This window comes from Vipera ursinii, assembly GCF_947247035.1.
Source record: "Vipera ursinii genome assembly, chromosome: 7".
In the NCBI taxonomy this organism is placed as follows: Eukaryota; Metazoa; Chordata; class Lepidosauria; order Squamata; family Viperidae; genus Vipera; species Vipera ursinii.
Window position 1 is genome coordinate 40,171,109 of NC_139521.1, and position 16,832 is coordinate 40,187,940.

Here is a 16,832-nt window from a genome sequence, read left to right on the forward strand (position 1 = left end):
CAGGGAAAAAGCCACGAGTTAAATTTAAGATAATGCAAGATACGCGTGAAAGAGGTGGTCTTAAAATGCCTAATTTTAAATTATATTATGAAGCTGCTGCTTTGTCAGCGATAAGTGACTGGTTTAATTTAACACAAGCGAGATTATTAAATCTTGAGGGTCATGATTTGTTATTTGGATGGCATGGATATTTATTGTATGATAAGAAGGTGGATGATGTGTTTAAGATACATATTTTAAGGTTTGCTCTGTTGCGAGTTTGGAAAAAGTACAGACACAAGTTAAATTATAAGATACCTATTTGGGCAATACCTAAACACGCAATAGAAAATATAAATGTAGGATTCAAACATGATGTAACTACATATAAGGAAATTTTAAGTTTGGAAAGGAATGTATGGCAATTAAAGTCATATAACATTTTAAAAGAAGAAAAGATAGTACAAACCTGCTTTCAGTATGGGCAATTACAGGCTAGGTGGAAAGAGGACCAGAAAACTGGTTTTTTGATGACTGATGAAAATTTGGTAAAGCAAATTAGAGATCAAGGTCAAGCTCATATAAAAAGGATATATCTTGCATTGATAGAAATTGATTCAGAGACGGAACTCGTCAAAGACTGTATGATAAAATGGGCTCAGAATTTTCAAGAAGTTATCACAATGGATACTTGGGAAAAGATTTGGGTGAGAAATGTAAAATTTACACAGGCCCAAAATTTAAGAGAGAATTTTTATAAAATGTTTTATAGGTGGCATTTAGATCCTAAAAAATTAGCAAGCATGTATCCGAACTGTCAGCCCAAATGTTGGAGGTGTGGCTGTGAGGATACAACGTATTTTCATATATGGTGGACTTGTAAAGGGGTTAAAGCATTTTGGATTAAAATTTGGTGGAATATGCAAAAAATATTCAAGAAAAGGATAAAGTTTTGTCCGCAATTGTTTTTATTGGGCATTATCACAGATACTACCGTTGTGGACACTAAGCTGATGTTGAATCTAATTACGGCAGCGAGACTTTTAGTAGCGCAATATTGGAAGAAGGAACAACTGCCGACTATAGAAGAATGGACTTTAAAAGTTTCCAATTTGGCGGAAATGGCAAAGATTTCAGCGTATTTGAAAGACCAATCGCAACAGAGATATATTGTGGAGTGGAGAAGATGGATTGAGTATATCCAGAATAAATATGGGACTAAAAAGTTTCACTTAGCATTTGAATAAGTAGTGGATTTATATGATGTATAACTAGCTTGTAGTTATTTTATTAAGAGTTAAAGTGCTATAGAATTTAGTATTTTATTGTTGTTTGCATATTTTAGATTATGTTTGTTTGTATTTTTATACCCTGTATTTAGCTCTGGGAAGTCGGGGAGGGGGGGGGAGGGGAGGGGAGAGTTGGGGAGGTTTGGGGAGAGGGGAGGGGGAGGAGAGGGGTTTTGTATTTAAAAATGTACCGTAAAACTTTTCAATAAAAAAACAGTGAAGCCAATCATATATTTTAATACGCAGAGTTTAAGATTTTATCACCTGCAATTAATCTTATTTAAAGTTATAATTTCTGCCCGAGATAGTTGAATAAACAATTTAATCAGGAAGTGACGAAACGAATAGCATTGCAATCGTATCTCTCTTGGGGAAAATAAAGCGAAGTATCTCAGAGACGCTGCATTTCCGACAGACTTCCGGCATTGCATTGAACATAGCCGCAATTGTGGGTTATCCATAGAGATACATTGTCAGAACAACATCCGCTCCCGGCTACTGAGCATCCCTAGACTCTAAAAATGGAGAGTGATACTCGGTGTAACGCCTAAAAATAAAAGAAAAGCTCATTAGTAGTCGAATTTCTTTTAAGATTGTGATCAGGAACATTTGGCTTCTTAAAAACGCCTCGAAGAGACAGAGCGGCTTTTGGTAGCGCTTGAAACCTAGTTTCTCAGTACTTTAATAATTGTTGATCGTTCTGCATAGTCGGTCTTGAATCGATGTTCTCTAACTCGTTAATATCTCTTCGAGCGAATTTTGTCTTCCGGGGAAGAAGCCGCTCTCGTGGTCCAAATGCGATTAAAGCGGCACTGCCTCAGCTTGCTAGTTTCTCTGAATTCTTGCAATGTCCTCTTCCAGCAAGAGGAAAAACAAGAAACGGCCTCCTTCGGAAAAGGACTCGACTCTTGACGAACGAGACGCAAGCCAAGGACACCTCGGGTGGCAGAGTTTGTCGGCTGCAGACTTTCTGGACAAGGGTAGGATGCTGGTAACGTGCGCGAGTTCGCGGGGATCGTTCATGCTCTCAACAAGCCTGTAAGGTAGGCTAGGTTGGGAAAGCATCGAGGAATCCAGGCACCGTAGGACGGTCATTCGGATTATTGCGACAGAAGCATGTGACTCTTGCAAGATTCTTGTAGCAGTTATAGCATCACTCCATAAGATAATAGCTGTTATCTTAAGAGATATACGGAATACGGAAATATACGGAGCGGTTCATTCCCTGAACTGGTTGAGTTGGGACTCAAAATTCTGGGAAGCCCCGTCCAAATCAAACACCCCACTATTAAGCCACAGAGGCTCCCAGATGTTGTTTGCATGTCTGTGATCATCCTTTTTTTTTTGCAATGTTTAATATGTCTGATCATCCTTTTTTTGCAATTTTTAATATAAAGCAGTGTTGAACGTTGCAGGTAGCTGGAACTGCATTAGATGGAAGACAATTTAATTTTTTTAGTACAAATTTAGGACAAATGTAGATCTCATCCTCACTTTCTCTTTGGGAAAGCCAAAATTGCTTTGCTAGACATCCTCAGAACGTTGTATTCAACTCATCATCAGTTCAGTTCAGGTGTACAGTAACTTAAAGTTGTAATTAGATGCTCCAGTTTTAAATAGTGTTATCATATTTCCAAAACAGGTCATGCCATGAGAATTTTCTGTGATTTCTCAGTTATGGAATGTCACAGTTAGGAGTTGGGATATGCCAAATTCCTTTTTGCTTATTTAGGTTGTTTCAAGCATCTTCCGTGCCTTTCCTTCCAGTTGTTGGGTACTATTATGTATGGCGATTTTGACTTGAAGTGCTTTGGGACAAGGCCCCTTGCTCCAACATAATACACCTGCCTGCATAATGTCTAACATACAGTGATATTTTGGAAGACACCAGATATGTCTTTAAAAGAAGGAAAAAATAGTTGGATTCTACAACAGTGTGCTCTTGTTGCCCAATGAATACATTATAGATTTTCAACTGCTCTTAGCTCAAATAAATTCATGTAGCTATAAAGGTAATCCCCGAGTTACGAGCATTCATTTAACACTCGTTTAAAGTTATGTGATGGACACCCCCTGGTGCTTATGAACAACTCCCTAAATTATGAGTATTGCAGCACCACAGCAGTCATTTGTCCTTACGAGTGACGGCAGTGGCTCTGCAACACTCACCCGGGTTATTCCCTCTCTCCCTGCCCCTGCCGCAGGCCTCCCTAGGCACCAGGCCTTCAGTACTCACCCTGTGAAGATGGAGAATCTTCACTTTCTTGGCTGCTCCAGGCTTTTGGTTTATTTGCAGAGAATGGAGGTCTAAAATAATACAAGATGACGTGAGATCAGTGGAGCGAGATCTCACACTACTGATCTTGCGTGTTCTCATGGTTCTTTAGGCCTCTGTTCTCTGCAACAGAGAACCAAAATGAAGCCAGGGGACACTTCAACGTGCCTCCGGAAGCTGGATCAGGGCTCCAGAGGCCTCAAAAAGGCCTCTGCTACCCGGATCTGTGGCCGTAGAGCAATTTTGCATCCCCCCGTGTCCTGGAAAAGGCCTCTGCAGCCATGGATCCCATCTCTGGAGGCTTGGAAAAGGTCTCCGGAGCCTGGATTGGGCCACGGAAGGGCCGCAAAATTGCTTCATGGCCATGGATCCAGTCTCTGGAGGCTTAGAAAAGGCCTCCAGAGCCCGGATTGGGCTGCTGGGGGCCCCCACAAAATCAGTCTGCAGCCATAGATCCGGGCTCCAACGGTCTTTTCCAGGCCTCTGGAGCCTGTATTGGGCCATGGGGGGCTGTCGACGTGTCCCCTAGCCTCAGATCGGAGCGGCAGCGGGAACCGCGGCAGAAAGGAGACAGACCTTTTCCAGGTGAGTCCCGGGTGGCAGGAAGAGAGGGGGAAGCATGATGTATCTTGGTCAGGGAGGCCTTGGGAGCCTGTTCCATCACATGGCCTTCCCCACCCTGAGATGGTTAACGAGCTATGTGTGTTTTAAACGAGGAAGAGAGTGATCTCGCTAAAGGAGCGAGATTCACTCTATGAGTTTTCAATTTATGAGTGGAATGGGTAGGCTCCATTACACTCGTAACTCGACTACCTGTACTTTTTATAGTTATTACTTTGAGGCTTGGTGGAGTTCTTTTTCTTACTACTCTGCCATCTAGCATATTTCCATGGACCATTTTGGATGTGTTAGCTTGCAATATATTAACCAATTTGGGGTATATTAGATTTGGAATGAAATTAACGAGAATTCTTGTTGACTACACTAGTGTTCACAAGTTCTTTGGAGGCAGATAGGGCATTGTAACTAAGTTTGTTGAGCTGTGTTACAAAGAATGAGCATCAAATTTCTCATTAATTTTATTCAAAGTTAACTATTATAATGGCCAAGTACTTGCAGGATAGCCATGGTTTGGAAGTTGTTCCTCAGTGATCCCTCAATATAGGTAATCATTGACTTACAATAGTTCATTTAGTGACCATTCGACGTTACAACAGCATTGGAAAAAGCTTACTTTTGATCATTTTTTACATGACATTCTCATGGTCACATGATCAAAATTCAGATGTTTGGCAACTGATTCATTATGAAGGTTGCAGTGTCCCAAGGTCATTTGATCCCTTTTTGTGACCTGACAGACAAATCAATAGGGAAGCCAGATTCACGTAGCAACCATATCACTAATATAACTGCTGTTATTCACTTAATAACTGTGGCCACAAAGGTCATAAAATGGGACAAAAGTCACTTAACAAATGTCTCATTCACTTAGCAACAGAAATTTTGAGCTCATTTATGGTCATATGTGAAGGACTACCTGTAATGTAAAATGCAGAAATGTAATGAATGGGCAGAGCAGATTCCCTTTTCTCCTTGAATTTTAATATTTTCAGGGCAGCATAAAATAGTACTTTAGTAGAACAACATTGGCAATATTTGTTGAACATCAGAATGTTGCACTTCTTGCAACAATTAATTGAATGGTCCAAACATGGCTTATGTTCTAAATCAGAGCTATCATAGCGTGTTTCCCTGAAAATAAGACCCACCCCGAAAATAAGCCCTAGCATGCTGGCTATTCGGCTTTGAAACGGAGATGAGCACCGGCCCCTAGAGTTGGAAATGACTAGCATGCATGTGCGGGGGAACCTTTACCTTTACTATGATTTTTAGCATGCACTTAATATAAGCCCTACCCCCAAAATAAGCCCTAGTTAAGAGCCCACCCACTCTGTCCCACAGTCTGTTTGCTAACTCTGCAGTGCGGCGGTGCCACCACAAGTTGAGATGAGGCAGGTGGAGAGTGGATCTGCCCTATGTGCCCCACACCCACTTACCTCAGGGCCCCCACAGCCAGGCGACTCCCTGTTCGGTGACCTTCCACCACCTGTTCAATGACCCGGATGCCTGCCTGCCTCTTCCCTTTCACACCTCTCCCAAGCCAAACTGACATGCTACAGAGGATGGGTGAAATAGGCTTGGTCACTTTACCCGTTTCGGAGGCAGGGTTGAGTGGTGGCAGAGGCCTTTTGCCATCGGTCCCTGCTGACCCTGTCCTGCAGATCACCTGCCTGGTACTTCCTCCTCCACCTGTCACTTGGGTCCTGCAGTACTGCATCACGCTGCCTGCTGCCCATTCACCTCCTGTATTTTATGGTTTCAATGGCAGCTTTGGAAGCTGGTGGCAGGCTCTCTGCATTGTCCCTGGGCTGGCAGTTTCAGCTACTGGCCATCTTCCTGGCTCTGCCCATGCAGCTACAAGAGTTATACCAGGGCTGGCAGTGGGGATGGTCCAAAAACTGTGCCACCCTGACTCCAGTTGTGAATTCTCCCGTGGTTGTATGGGCAGAGCCATGAAGGTGGCCAGTGGCCAAAACTGCCAGCCCAGGGACAATGCAGAGAGCCTACCACCAGTCTCCAAAGATGCTGCCTGAAACAATAAAAATACAGGAAGCGAACAGGCAGCAGGCAGTGCAACACAGTGCTGCAGGAGCCAAACAGCAGGTGGGGAAGGTGGTGGCTGCCGCTGCCAGGCAGATAATCTGTGGGGCGGGCCCCGAAGAAAGCCCCTCCAGCGGCTGATGAAGCTGATGTGCAGTGGCAGTGGAGGCCTTTCACCGTCATCTCCCCCTGCTCTGAGTGGGATCAGGTAAAACGACCGAGCATCCCCCACCCATCCTCCATAACATGGCAGTCCAGCTCGGGAATGGTGTGAAACGGAAGAGGCGGGCGGGCAGCCAGGTCATTGAATGGGCGGGGGGAGATCGCCAAGTGGGGAGTGGAATGACTGTGGGGCCCTGAAGTAAGCGGGTGCACGGTGTGTGGGGCAGCTCCACCCCCTCACCTGCTTAGCTTCACCTCGTGGTGGCACCAGTGTGACAGGTGCTCTCCTGCCCCGTTGCGACTGAGAGCAGATGGAATGGAGTGGGCGGGCAGCTGCAAAGTCAGACATCCCCCCAAAATAAGCCCTAATGGGTCTTATTTTGGGGAAAATACGGGTATTGCCTGTCATGTTCTGTACTTACATTGACTTTAAAGAGAAAATCTGGACTTTATTCTTAAAGATTTTAGATCAACCAAATTATAATTATATGTATAATTGTATTTTTCTCTTTAATTTTAGAAGATGACAAACTCCCCAAAATATATAGAGGATCTTTTGTGCAATTGGCGCTCAACAACATGAAGTTGACAAATATTTCTATAGGGCGTCCAGTGCTGCTCACCAGTACAAATGGGAAGCAAGAGGTGGTGTTTGTTTTCTGATCAATTCTATGTGTATTTGTGCATACATGTATTTGTTTATGTAATGGTGTATTTTATTTTATTTTTCTTGAAAGGGATAACACTGGATAGATTGTTTTTTAATTATATTTTCTATTGTTTTGGTTAGGTTTGCACAGCATGGCCTGTTGCAGGCTTCCCTGGTAAAAAAATTGGCTTAAGTGCAATTACACAGAAGAATCTAAAAGTGGTACCTGGTGATACAGTCTTTGTCCAGCCTGTGACTGGTGCTGTACTTCAGGCAGAGGAAGTGGAAGTAAAGCTGGGGTATGTTGATATCCATGCATTTTACATTATTACCTACGGTCAGATTTCCAATTTATTGTGACTTTGAGTGAATGTTGTGAGGAAGAAGTTTCATGTGATCATAATGAAATTTATTTTAAAGACCTAAGTTTTCCTTATATTTAAAACGGTGGCATTGCATGCCAGGACATTTGTGCTGCTTCGGATCTCAGTTCTGAAGGAGAAGTTTAGAGCATGTGGAAGGGACAACTTTGTTTAAAGCAACTTTGTCTTTTCTTGAGAGCCCATGGCAGATATTAAGAGCAGATATATTTGTGTTATGCACCTTCTCTCTTACTCTATAGAATATATTTGTAACTCAAATCTGAATTGCTGACTAAATTAAGTACATTATATGTAGTGTAATTCTGTAAAGTGTAACAGACTTTTACAGACACTTTGCTCTTAAAGCTGCTGTAAGGAATTGGGATGCTTCTTGTTTATTTATCAAATGTATTTGCCATCTATCTCACAGTTCAGATGACTCTGAATGGAATTCTCATTTGGAGGCATCGGTTGGATTAAGTGTAATTAACTAACTTGGTACACAAGCAGTCTTGCTATGTAGACAACCATAGTATGTGGGTTCAAGGATTGGTGGTATGAAAGTGTTCTTGTGTGTTTAATATCAAGTAAAAATATCAGTGGCTATAAACCGTATGAAACAAGGACCAAAATTTATTTAAAAGGAAGGCTGCAATATGTAAAATACAGTAGTTTGGGTAATTCTAGGGTTGTAAATAACAAAATAAAAAGAAGGAAATTTAATGAATGAGATGTCCATTTAAAATCTCTTGAGGTTTGTGCATTCTGGATTTGAAGGAGACGAATTTCAGAGTCTCATATCTGATGGATCTTCTGCTAGATTAACATTGCTATTTGATTCTTGAAGAATGATATTCTTTTCTCCATTTGCTTCCTGGATATATTTTTTTAAAATTTCTCTCATTGTGTAAATTCCCTAGATTATTTTCTCTTGTATCTTTGGTTTTCATTTTTAGAATCTCTCCAGATAATGCTTCCAAAATTCTCTTGAGAAATTTCTAACCTGTAATGGTTTATCCCAAGATGGCAACATTATATAAAACTAATCTGGTTGCAGTAGAGGCTGTCTTGGAAAGAAAATAACCAGAAATATATGTGAAACATCTGCTGGTCTTCTTGGGATGTCAGGAAAAGAAGAAGCACCAATAAGAATATTGACAAAAAATGTGTTGCTGATTTTAGATTGGCTTGATATTTAACCAGAATTGCTATTATTATTTATTAAATTATTATTTATTAAATTTTTATACCGCCCTTCTCCCGAAGGACTCAGGTAGGTAGGTTGATTAGATAGATAATAGATAGATAGATAGATAGATAGATAGATAGATAGATAGATAGATAGACAGACAGACAGACAGATAACTACGTTTAGTGCACTCCCTATTGATGTTAGCTTAGTAATTTCTGATATACAAAAGATTTTTTAGGGCTTGGATTTAAGAACCTATGCATTAAATTACAGAGACTGCAGTAGTTTCTATGAGTCCATGTGGTGATGGTAAGAAACAGTATAACAAATTTCTGGATGAGAATTGCTGCATGAATTCACTTTTGCAGTAGTTTCATTTAGTCCTTACATTGGAGTACATCTGGTGTTCTTGAAATAATGATATTTATTAAATTTTAACAAGGATTATTTAATTTATTTTTTTTTCTTAGGGTTAAAGATGACTGTATCAGTACTGAAGACTTGTCCATTAGCCTCTTAAGAAACTTAGGTATGGGTTTAGTTTATGTTTTCTGGGTTTTATTATAGTTTTAGATATTAAATACATATAATCTTCTGCCTCTGTGTGTAGTCAAACGTTTTGGGTTTCTGAGCTTTACAGAGATCCAGTACACTCACTCTGGATTAAGAGTATCAAGAATAGGGAAAAATACTGCATTTGAATCTTTATAACTATCCAATCTGAAGAGGCTGCCTTTTAAAAGTGCATAGAAATTCTCTTAAGAAGAAAAGTGCTATTCCAAAATAGATGGTTCTGACCTCAAAACAGACTTATAGGTGTGCTTTGTTAAAACTAACCTTTGTGAGCTTTTCTGTTGGATTTCTATGCCATGTAGTCTAATTTTCTGTGTATCTTAATTTGTCACAGTAAATTAATTTTGGATGCCAAAAGCAAGAATAAGAGAAGGATATGATATCCCTATTTTGATTTCATTTCTTGCTCCAGGGGCTTTTAAAGGACTGACAATTATTTTAGTGTTAAAACTTAAACCAAGGCTATAGAAAATGCAACCCTTTTTAGAACTGACAGTTAAATCACCAAGATCATTGCTTTTGCTTTGAAAATTTACAGGTAGTCCTTGATTTATGACCATAATTGAGGCCAAAATTTTGTTGCTAAGTGAAACGTTTGTAAAGTGAGTTTTGCCCCATTTTACGACCTTTCTTGCTACAGTTGTTAAATGAATCATTGCAGTTGTTAAGTACCCCAGTTGCTAAGTGAATCTGCCTTCCCAATTGACTTTGCTTGTCAGAAGGTCGCAAAAGGGGATCACGTGACCTTGCATAAATATAACCATCATAAATATAAACCAGTTGCCAAGCATCTGAATTTTGATCACATGATCATGGGGATGCTGCAAAGGTCGTAACTGAAAAACAGTCATAAATCACATTTTTCAGTGCTGTCGTAACTTTGAACAGTCATAAAAACAGTCATAAATCACATTTTTCAGTGCTGTCGTAACTTTGAACTAAATGTGCATAATGTCTAAATGAACTGTGTTTTGAACTAAATGAACTGTTGTATTATATTTCTTGATGTATTGCTTTTATTAACATATACTTTTATGCAGGAATATTTTAAGCGGGGACTGTGTGAGAAATCTGATTGGTTTTCTTAATCTCTTTTTACAGATGGAAAGGTAGTATTGCCAGGAAATTTCCTGCAAATTACTTTCTTTGGCCGATCTTGTGACTTAAAGGTTACAAAGGTGAAAGGAATGGATGGTGTGTTGCTGCAAATGCAAGATGTTTTAAAAACACCACAGGAACAATTACTGGAGAACATGGATAGCCATCATTTCAATTTATCTTTTGAGCTTAGAAAACTAGTAATAACAGACAATGAAGTATCTACCAGTACTCCATGTAAGCATGAGGATCATAACATATCCATGAATGATGCTTTAAATAGTGTGGGGCATGAAGCATTGAGTCCTGATCCAGCAGAGATACTTGATGGTGATGGATCTAACCTTCATTCAGAATCAATCATATCACAAGGCTGTGAGAAAGGTTTTGCAGGTGAAGAATTACCTTTGGCTGATAAAACAGGATTGTCACAGAATTCGGAAACATTTTACTTCATATCGTCAAGGACTAGGGTCAGTTTCATTCAACCACAAGCCAAAGTGACAGAAGAATACAGTCTTGAACCAAAAGTTACTTACGATTCAATAGGTGGACTCAGTAACCAGCTGAAAACTATAAAAGAAATGATTGAACTTCCTTTGAAGCAGCCTGATCTATTTAGGAAATATGGTAGGAAATCTATGGTAAAAAGTATGCTATAAATTACTATTTTTCATTTCGTAACCCCGTCAAATAATGTAAGACACGGTTTAAATGTATTTGTTTTTCTTCAAATGGCAGATCTTATACTGCTTTTAATATGTTGTTTTAGCAGCCCAAGTGCTAAACAATGATTTAATTATCTTTTTTCTGTCATGTTTTGCTTAACCATAGCTTGTTGAATAACCTGGAAGGAGTCAGTAGCCTGAATCAGTCTTTTACAACAGTTTTCCTTTGGTGGCATCCAAAATACTTCTCTTAAAGTTTGGCAGCTTTCTTTAAAGGTCCATTCAGGAAAGAGGGCATTAAACTGTTTCTATATTAACTATCTTGTGCTGATCAAAAAGTGACTTGCATTGCTTTTAAAAGCTACTAAAATTTATAAAAATTTACATAAATCCTCTCTTCAATTATGTTAAGTTTAAAGAAATATATAGTAGAAGTTAAAATGGCTATTAGTAATAAAAATTGTGCTGTTCATGTTCAGTTCTGTAGAACTGCTATTTGGGATGCTTCTAAAAATAATTATGACATATTTCATATGTAATACAGTATTTCATTATTAATTTAATGTTAATACAGAAATTATTTTATTATCACAATTATGAACTTTTAATATCGTACAATGTCCAAGAATTAGCTACAGTTCTTTGTTGTTTATGTGTGACTCTGAAGGAATCCCATCTCCAAGAGGAGTGCTTTTATATGGTCCTCCAGGTACAGGGAAGACCTTGCTAGCCAGAGCAATTGCAAATGAGATTGAAGCTAACTTCTGTACAGTTAACGGTCCAGAAATAATAAGCAAGTAAGTGCCCTTCATTGATTTATTTCACCCTTGCTTTATTTAAATTTAAATTAGCAGTGTATTGACTGTTTTTAAAATACAGGGCTTCTTTGCTACCCAAATAGGATATAGCTACATCTGTAAATAGAAATGAAGGACCGATGACGTATTTATATCAAGATGTTGACACAGTAATGTACCTGTATAGGGAACTGTATGAGACTTTTGACACCGAATCATAGTTGATTTTCTTGCAGATTTTATGGAGAAAGTGAAGCCAGGCTACGACAGATATTTTCTGAAGCCTCTTTACGGTATGCTTCTATTCTTTCAGTGAAGTTATTTCAGACGGTTTAACTTAAGGAATAGGTAACTTTTTTGCTCTAATAGCATATTTAGGATTTTGTGAGCTCTGATAAAATAGTTGCAAGAGAGGCAGTTTCTATATTTAAAAATGTCAGGTGTGCTCATAAAATGTTTATTATCTAGAAGGCAAACTGTTAAGATTCCTCCCTACCAACTTTTCTGTCTTCAGAACATTCTTTCTAGTACTTCAACTTAGCTTTGTCCTTCTTGGGCAGATGGAGTTTCTTCTAAAGAAAACACTGACTTACATTCACCAACATTTCTTAAAAATGAACATGCAGCTTAGTCCAGAGGCATTCTTCTAAGTAAAAATGATGCCAAAGGCTGGAATTTGTTTTGCTGAATATCATATTCCCATTTGCTATTTTTAGTTAGAATAATATTTTTGAAAATATTAAGTCATGTGGGTCAACTTGGCTGATGGACAGCAATGAGATATCTGCAGGATGATTGGTGCTCATAAGGATCATATTGCTTACCTAGGAAGGTAGGTAGGTAAGTAGGTAGGTGGGTGGGTGGGTGGATGGATGGATATAAAAGCCCATACCCTAGGATAATTGGTAGAAATTTATAAATGTCAGTGTGCCAGACTGTTCTCATAGCCATTGTATCTTGGTTTGTATTTTCATTGGGGTTAACTTTTGGTTTCATGTTTTGAAGAAAAATAATGTCTTTATTTCTATGATGGTTAAAAAATGTGTATTCTAAATTTTGGTCTATATTTAGTGTTGGAATATATACATTGTTTTAAGATACATTCTTATTCTCTTAACTCTACCATGAAATACTGCAATCAGCTGAATATTTGAATTATTCAGTGAGGTTATTGAGTGTCATAGCAGGTGGCAACACCCAATAGCTTTGGCTGATCTTGAAAAAGTTAAGCAGAGTTGGACCGGATTATTAATTTGATGGGAGGCTACCACAAAGTAACAGACCAGTAGATGACATTGAAAAAAATACCCTAGATGAAGGCAACAATGGTTTGAAAAGTAGGATATGCCCATATAGTCTCTAGACATTGAGTTTAATTTGAGGATGTCTTTACCTTTTCATTTTATAAGCATATTCATTCTAGTGTGCATATTATAAGATATATGCTATTATTTCCCTTTTAATTTCTGTATTCCAAGAAACATGTTATTTCCCATTTTTGTTAAGGCGACCATCCATTATATTTATTGATGAAATTGATGCACTCTGTCCAAAGAGAGAAGAAGCCCAGAATGAAGTTGAAAAAAGAATTGTAGCTTCATTGTTAACGCTGATGGATGGCATTGGATCAGTAAGTCTCTTTGTCTCTTTGCTCATCCTGTCTGTGACTCTGAAGCACATTTGGTAATTTATACTAGAAGTTGTGCCCGAGAATGTTTTGGGACAAAATTTATTTTTCAATGATGATTCCAGATTATGAAATGGAAGCTTACATTGCATAGCAGTATAGATGTGCCTCATATGTTGTTCCGGCTATGGAAGGTGTTACGATTGAGCTACATTGCTTAGGTGGTAAAGTCCAGAAATAGTTCATGATGCGAAGACACCGCAGTGCTGAATGGCTGGAAATTGTGCCATAGTGTGGTATATCTTATTAAAATCTTAAAGTTACTTATATCCCCAGTTCAAACCAGAAGGTAGCTTTCTCTTTAAAGGAACTGAGGCCACCTTAAGTGGTTTTAAGCATCTGTATTTTGGAACTGAAGCCACGGGCTGCTTTGGAAAGGGCATGTGTACACATGCTACTCCTGTTGCCGTTTTTTTTAAAAAAAAAGAAGATATGATCTGCTGGTAGCCATGAGATCCCACAAAAATTTGTACGTGAGTTAAGTAAATTGTGACACACTATCTGTGCCAAAACATCTTGTCACACTGTGATGCCAGGTCTTTAGCTGAAAGATATATTTTCCTGGGATGAGGTGACTGCTGTTGGATCTCATCACACCTTCTTTGGAGCTCCATTTCTGATCCTAATTGCTGCATTACTCCAGTTGTTTTAATCTGTGGCAAATACGAATGAGCTAGTAGAGTTTTTCAAGAATTATATATAATCTGTGTTAATAAATTCCCCGAGCCTTGTTTAACTAATATTTTTATAACTCTTTAGAAAGCAAGATCATTGTTTCAATAAGTTTAGTGTTACCTTGAAAAGCAACCAAATCTCTTTACATCTATACTGGATTGTGGACTTAATGAGAAGTTCTTGCTGATATTTTCTGAAATATCATGACTGCTTTAAAAAGATACCTTAGCCTTATCTGTCTTTAACCTGATGCTTACTCTACAGTACTATTCATTTCTTCAACTTACAGTAAACCTGTTTTCAATAAAACTGGTTTGTTTTTAGGAAGATAATCAAGGGCAGCTCTTAGTTCTTGGAGCTACCAATCGCCCTCACGCACTAGATTCAGCCCTGCGCAGACCAGGACGTTTTGATAAAGAGATAGAAATTGGAGTTCCTAATTCTCAAGATCGACTAGACATCTTAAGGAAGGTTCTCAGTAAGACTCCTCACTCATTGACAGCATCAGATTTGACTCAACTGGCAGACAGTGCCCATGGGTACGTAGGAGCAGACCTAGCAGCCCTGTGCAAGGAAGCAGGTAAGCTAAGTGTGCTTCACACTGAACGTCAGTGTAATTGAGATGACTTTAGTATTTAGGTAAAGGTAAAGGTTCCCCCACACATGCATGCTAGTCATTTCTGACTCTAGGGGCCGGTGCTCATCTCCGTTTCAAAGCCGAAGAGCCAGCGCTTGTCCGAGGACGTCTCCATTGTCATGTGGCCGGCATGACTAGACGCCAAAGGCGCACGGAACGCTGTTACCTTCCCACTGGAGTGGTCCCTATTTTTCTACTTGTATTTTTACGTGCTTTCGAACTGCTAGGTTGGCAGAAGCTGGGACGAGTAACAGGCGCTCACTCTTTAGTATTTAGATATCATTATTCACTTACAACAAATCATTATCTGTGCATATTTACTAAGGCATGGTATCTATACTTTGGGTGGAAGATTATTTAAATATAGTTATAACTATAATTAAAAAGAATACAACCACTGGAATCCTTTTGACACTTGAATGAGAATTGATCTGTGCTGAGTGGAATGAATGCATCCTGTTTACGTGACTTGTGTCTAATGTTCAACATTTTGCTAACAACATGGCTCAATATAGCAGGCGATAGAGAAAAAATTATGTGGAAAGGTTTAGTTTGGACAAAATTTGTTCACTAAAGACTATATATGAGATCAGATTAGCAGAGATTTTGTAACAGAACAGAACATTATGTCAAGCACAATTCTGTTCATAGTGTGAATATGCTCAGGACTTAATTTGTTTTCTATTGTATATAAAGTGAGCAAAATAATGTTTAAAATGGAAATGCTTTAAATAATGTCATATAATAGCATATCTTCAAGTTGCTTTTTTTAAAATGTATATCAAGATCAGTTAAAATTTGGATATGAATTAAATAAATTGCTCAATAAAGACTTTCTTTAGCTACAGTGAACTGACCTCTAGTGGTAGGAGATAAGATTTCATGCAAATATGTTTTTAAACTATTGTTCATGTAAAAGGAATCTTGGAAAACCCTGCATCAGAGTTAAGAATAGTTTTAAAAAGTAGAAAAATTGGGATGATTATAAGATCTGAAAACATGGATATGTTATACAGTTTCCTTTGTCATTGCAAAATAGTAAATCATTAGTAAAACTGACACAAGGTAAAATCTTTAAGGATAGTTTTATGTAATGTATTCTAATATGCATCATACTCCAAGAAATTAAATCTGCACAACCTTGCATATAATTGTGACACTTACCAATATATATATAAGAAGTGGACTGCTTTAAATATTATTCCTGACTTTTTAAAATGGTAATCCTTCCTTTGTATCTGTAACTTTTTAATAATATATAGCCATGATATATAAATAGATATGTTCTGCAGAATCGATGCTTCCAAAATGCAGCCTGTTAATTTTTCATTAATTGAAATTGTCTATATTTCTGCAATAATTCTGCATAACATATTTTATAATGAATTATGTTTTATGGTATTGAACACTAATTATACAAAGTGATACCCTAAAGCCCATTGCATAGAAATTTGATTGAAAACAGAACTTGTAAATTACACTAAACATATACTTAAATAGTTGTGTCATTTTCCATGTCTCACTGTACTTAATTCATTGTCCAAATATACTTTTATATGATAAATTGAAAGACAAAAAGGACAAGTACAAATAATGGAAAGAGGGACACATAACTAAGGCAGAGTATCAGCAAATAGCCGGAATCTACAAAGATGAAGTCAGGAAAGCAAAGGCTCAGAATGAACAAAGACTTGCAACTAAAGTCAAAGTTAATGAAAAAAGTTTCTTTCAACATGTAAATAACTAGAAAAAAGTCAAGGAAACAGTAGGTCCACTTAAGAGAGAAGATGGCAAGGAAGCATCAGGCAGCAGAGACAAAGCAGAACTACTTAAGTCATTCTTTGACTCGGTCTTCACACAAAAAGAAACCATAGCCCAACCTACCAAAAACATAACTGTAAAAGACAGTTCTGAAGGAGCTGGCAAATGTTATCTCAGAACCATCATATCTTTCAAAAGTACTGAAATTACCTGAGGAATTACCTTAGAATTGGAAAAAAGCTGATGTGGTCTCCATCTTAAAAAATAAAATAAAACAGACCCAGGAAACTGAAGACCAATCAGCCTAACATCAATACCTGGGAAGATACTGGAAAAGATAATCAGAAGCAGATCTATGAATATCTAG

At 38.2% G+C, this 16,832-nt stretch overlaps 1 protein-coding gene across 2 annotated transcripts in view; it reads left to right on the forward strand.

Annotated features, from left to right (window-relative positions):
• The first annotated feature begins 2,036 nt into the window (after positions 1-2,036).
• AFG2A (AFG2 AAA ATPase homolog A) overlaps positions 2,037-16,832 on the forward strand; it is a 162,985-nt gene continuing 148,189 nt past the window's right edge. The window contains exons 1-9 of one of the 2 annotated variants that reach the window (XM_083367360.1): positions 2,037-2,248; positions 6,887-7,011; positions 7,157-7,314; positions 9,040-9,098; positions 10,244-10,870; positions 11,576-11,705; positions 11,942-11,998; positions 13,212-13,335; positions 14,392-14,647. In XM_083367360.1, coding sequence (XP_083223486.1) covers positions 2,116-2,248; positions 6,887-7,011; positions 7,157-7,314; positions 9,040-9,098; positions 10,244-10,870; positions 11,576-11,705; positions 11,942-11,998; positions 13,212-13,335; positions 14,392-14,647 — 1,669 coding nt within the window. In that variant the 5' untranslated portion in view covers positions 2,037-2,115. The remainder of the gene's footprint in view (positions 2,249-6,886; positions 7,012-7,156; positions 7,315-9,039; positions 9,099-10,243; positions 10,871-11,575; positions 11,706-11,941; positions 11,999-13,211; positions 13,336-14,391; positions 14,648-16,832) is intronic. The other variant, XM_083367361.1, reaches the window with a different exon arrangement.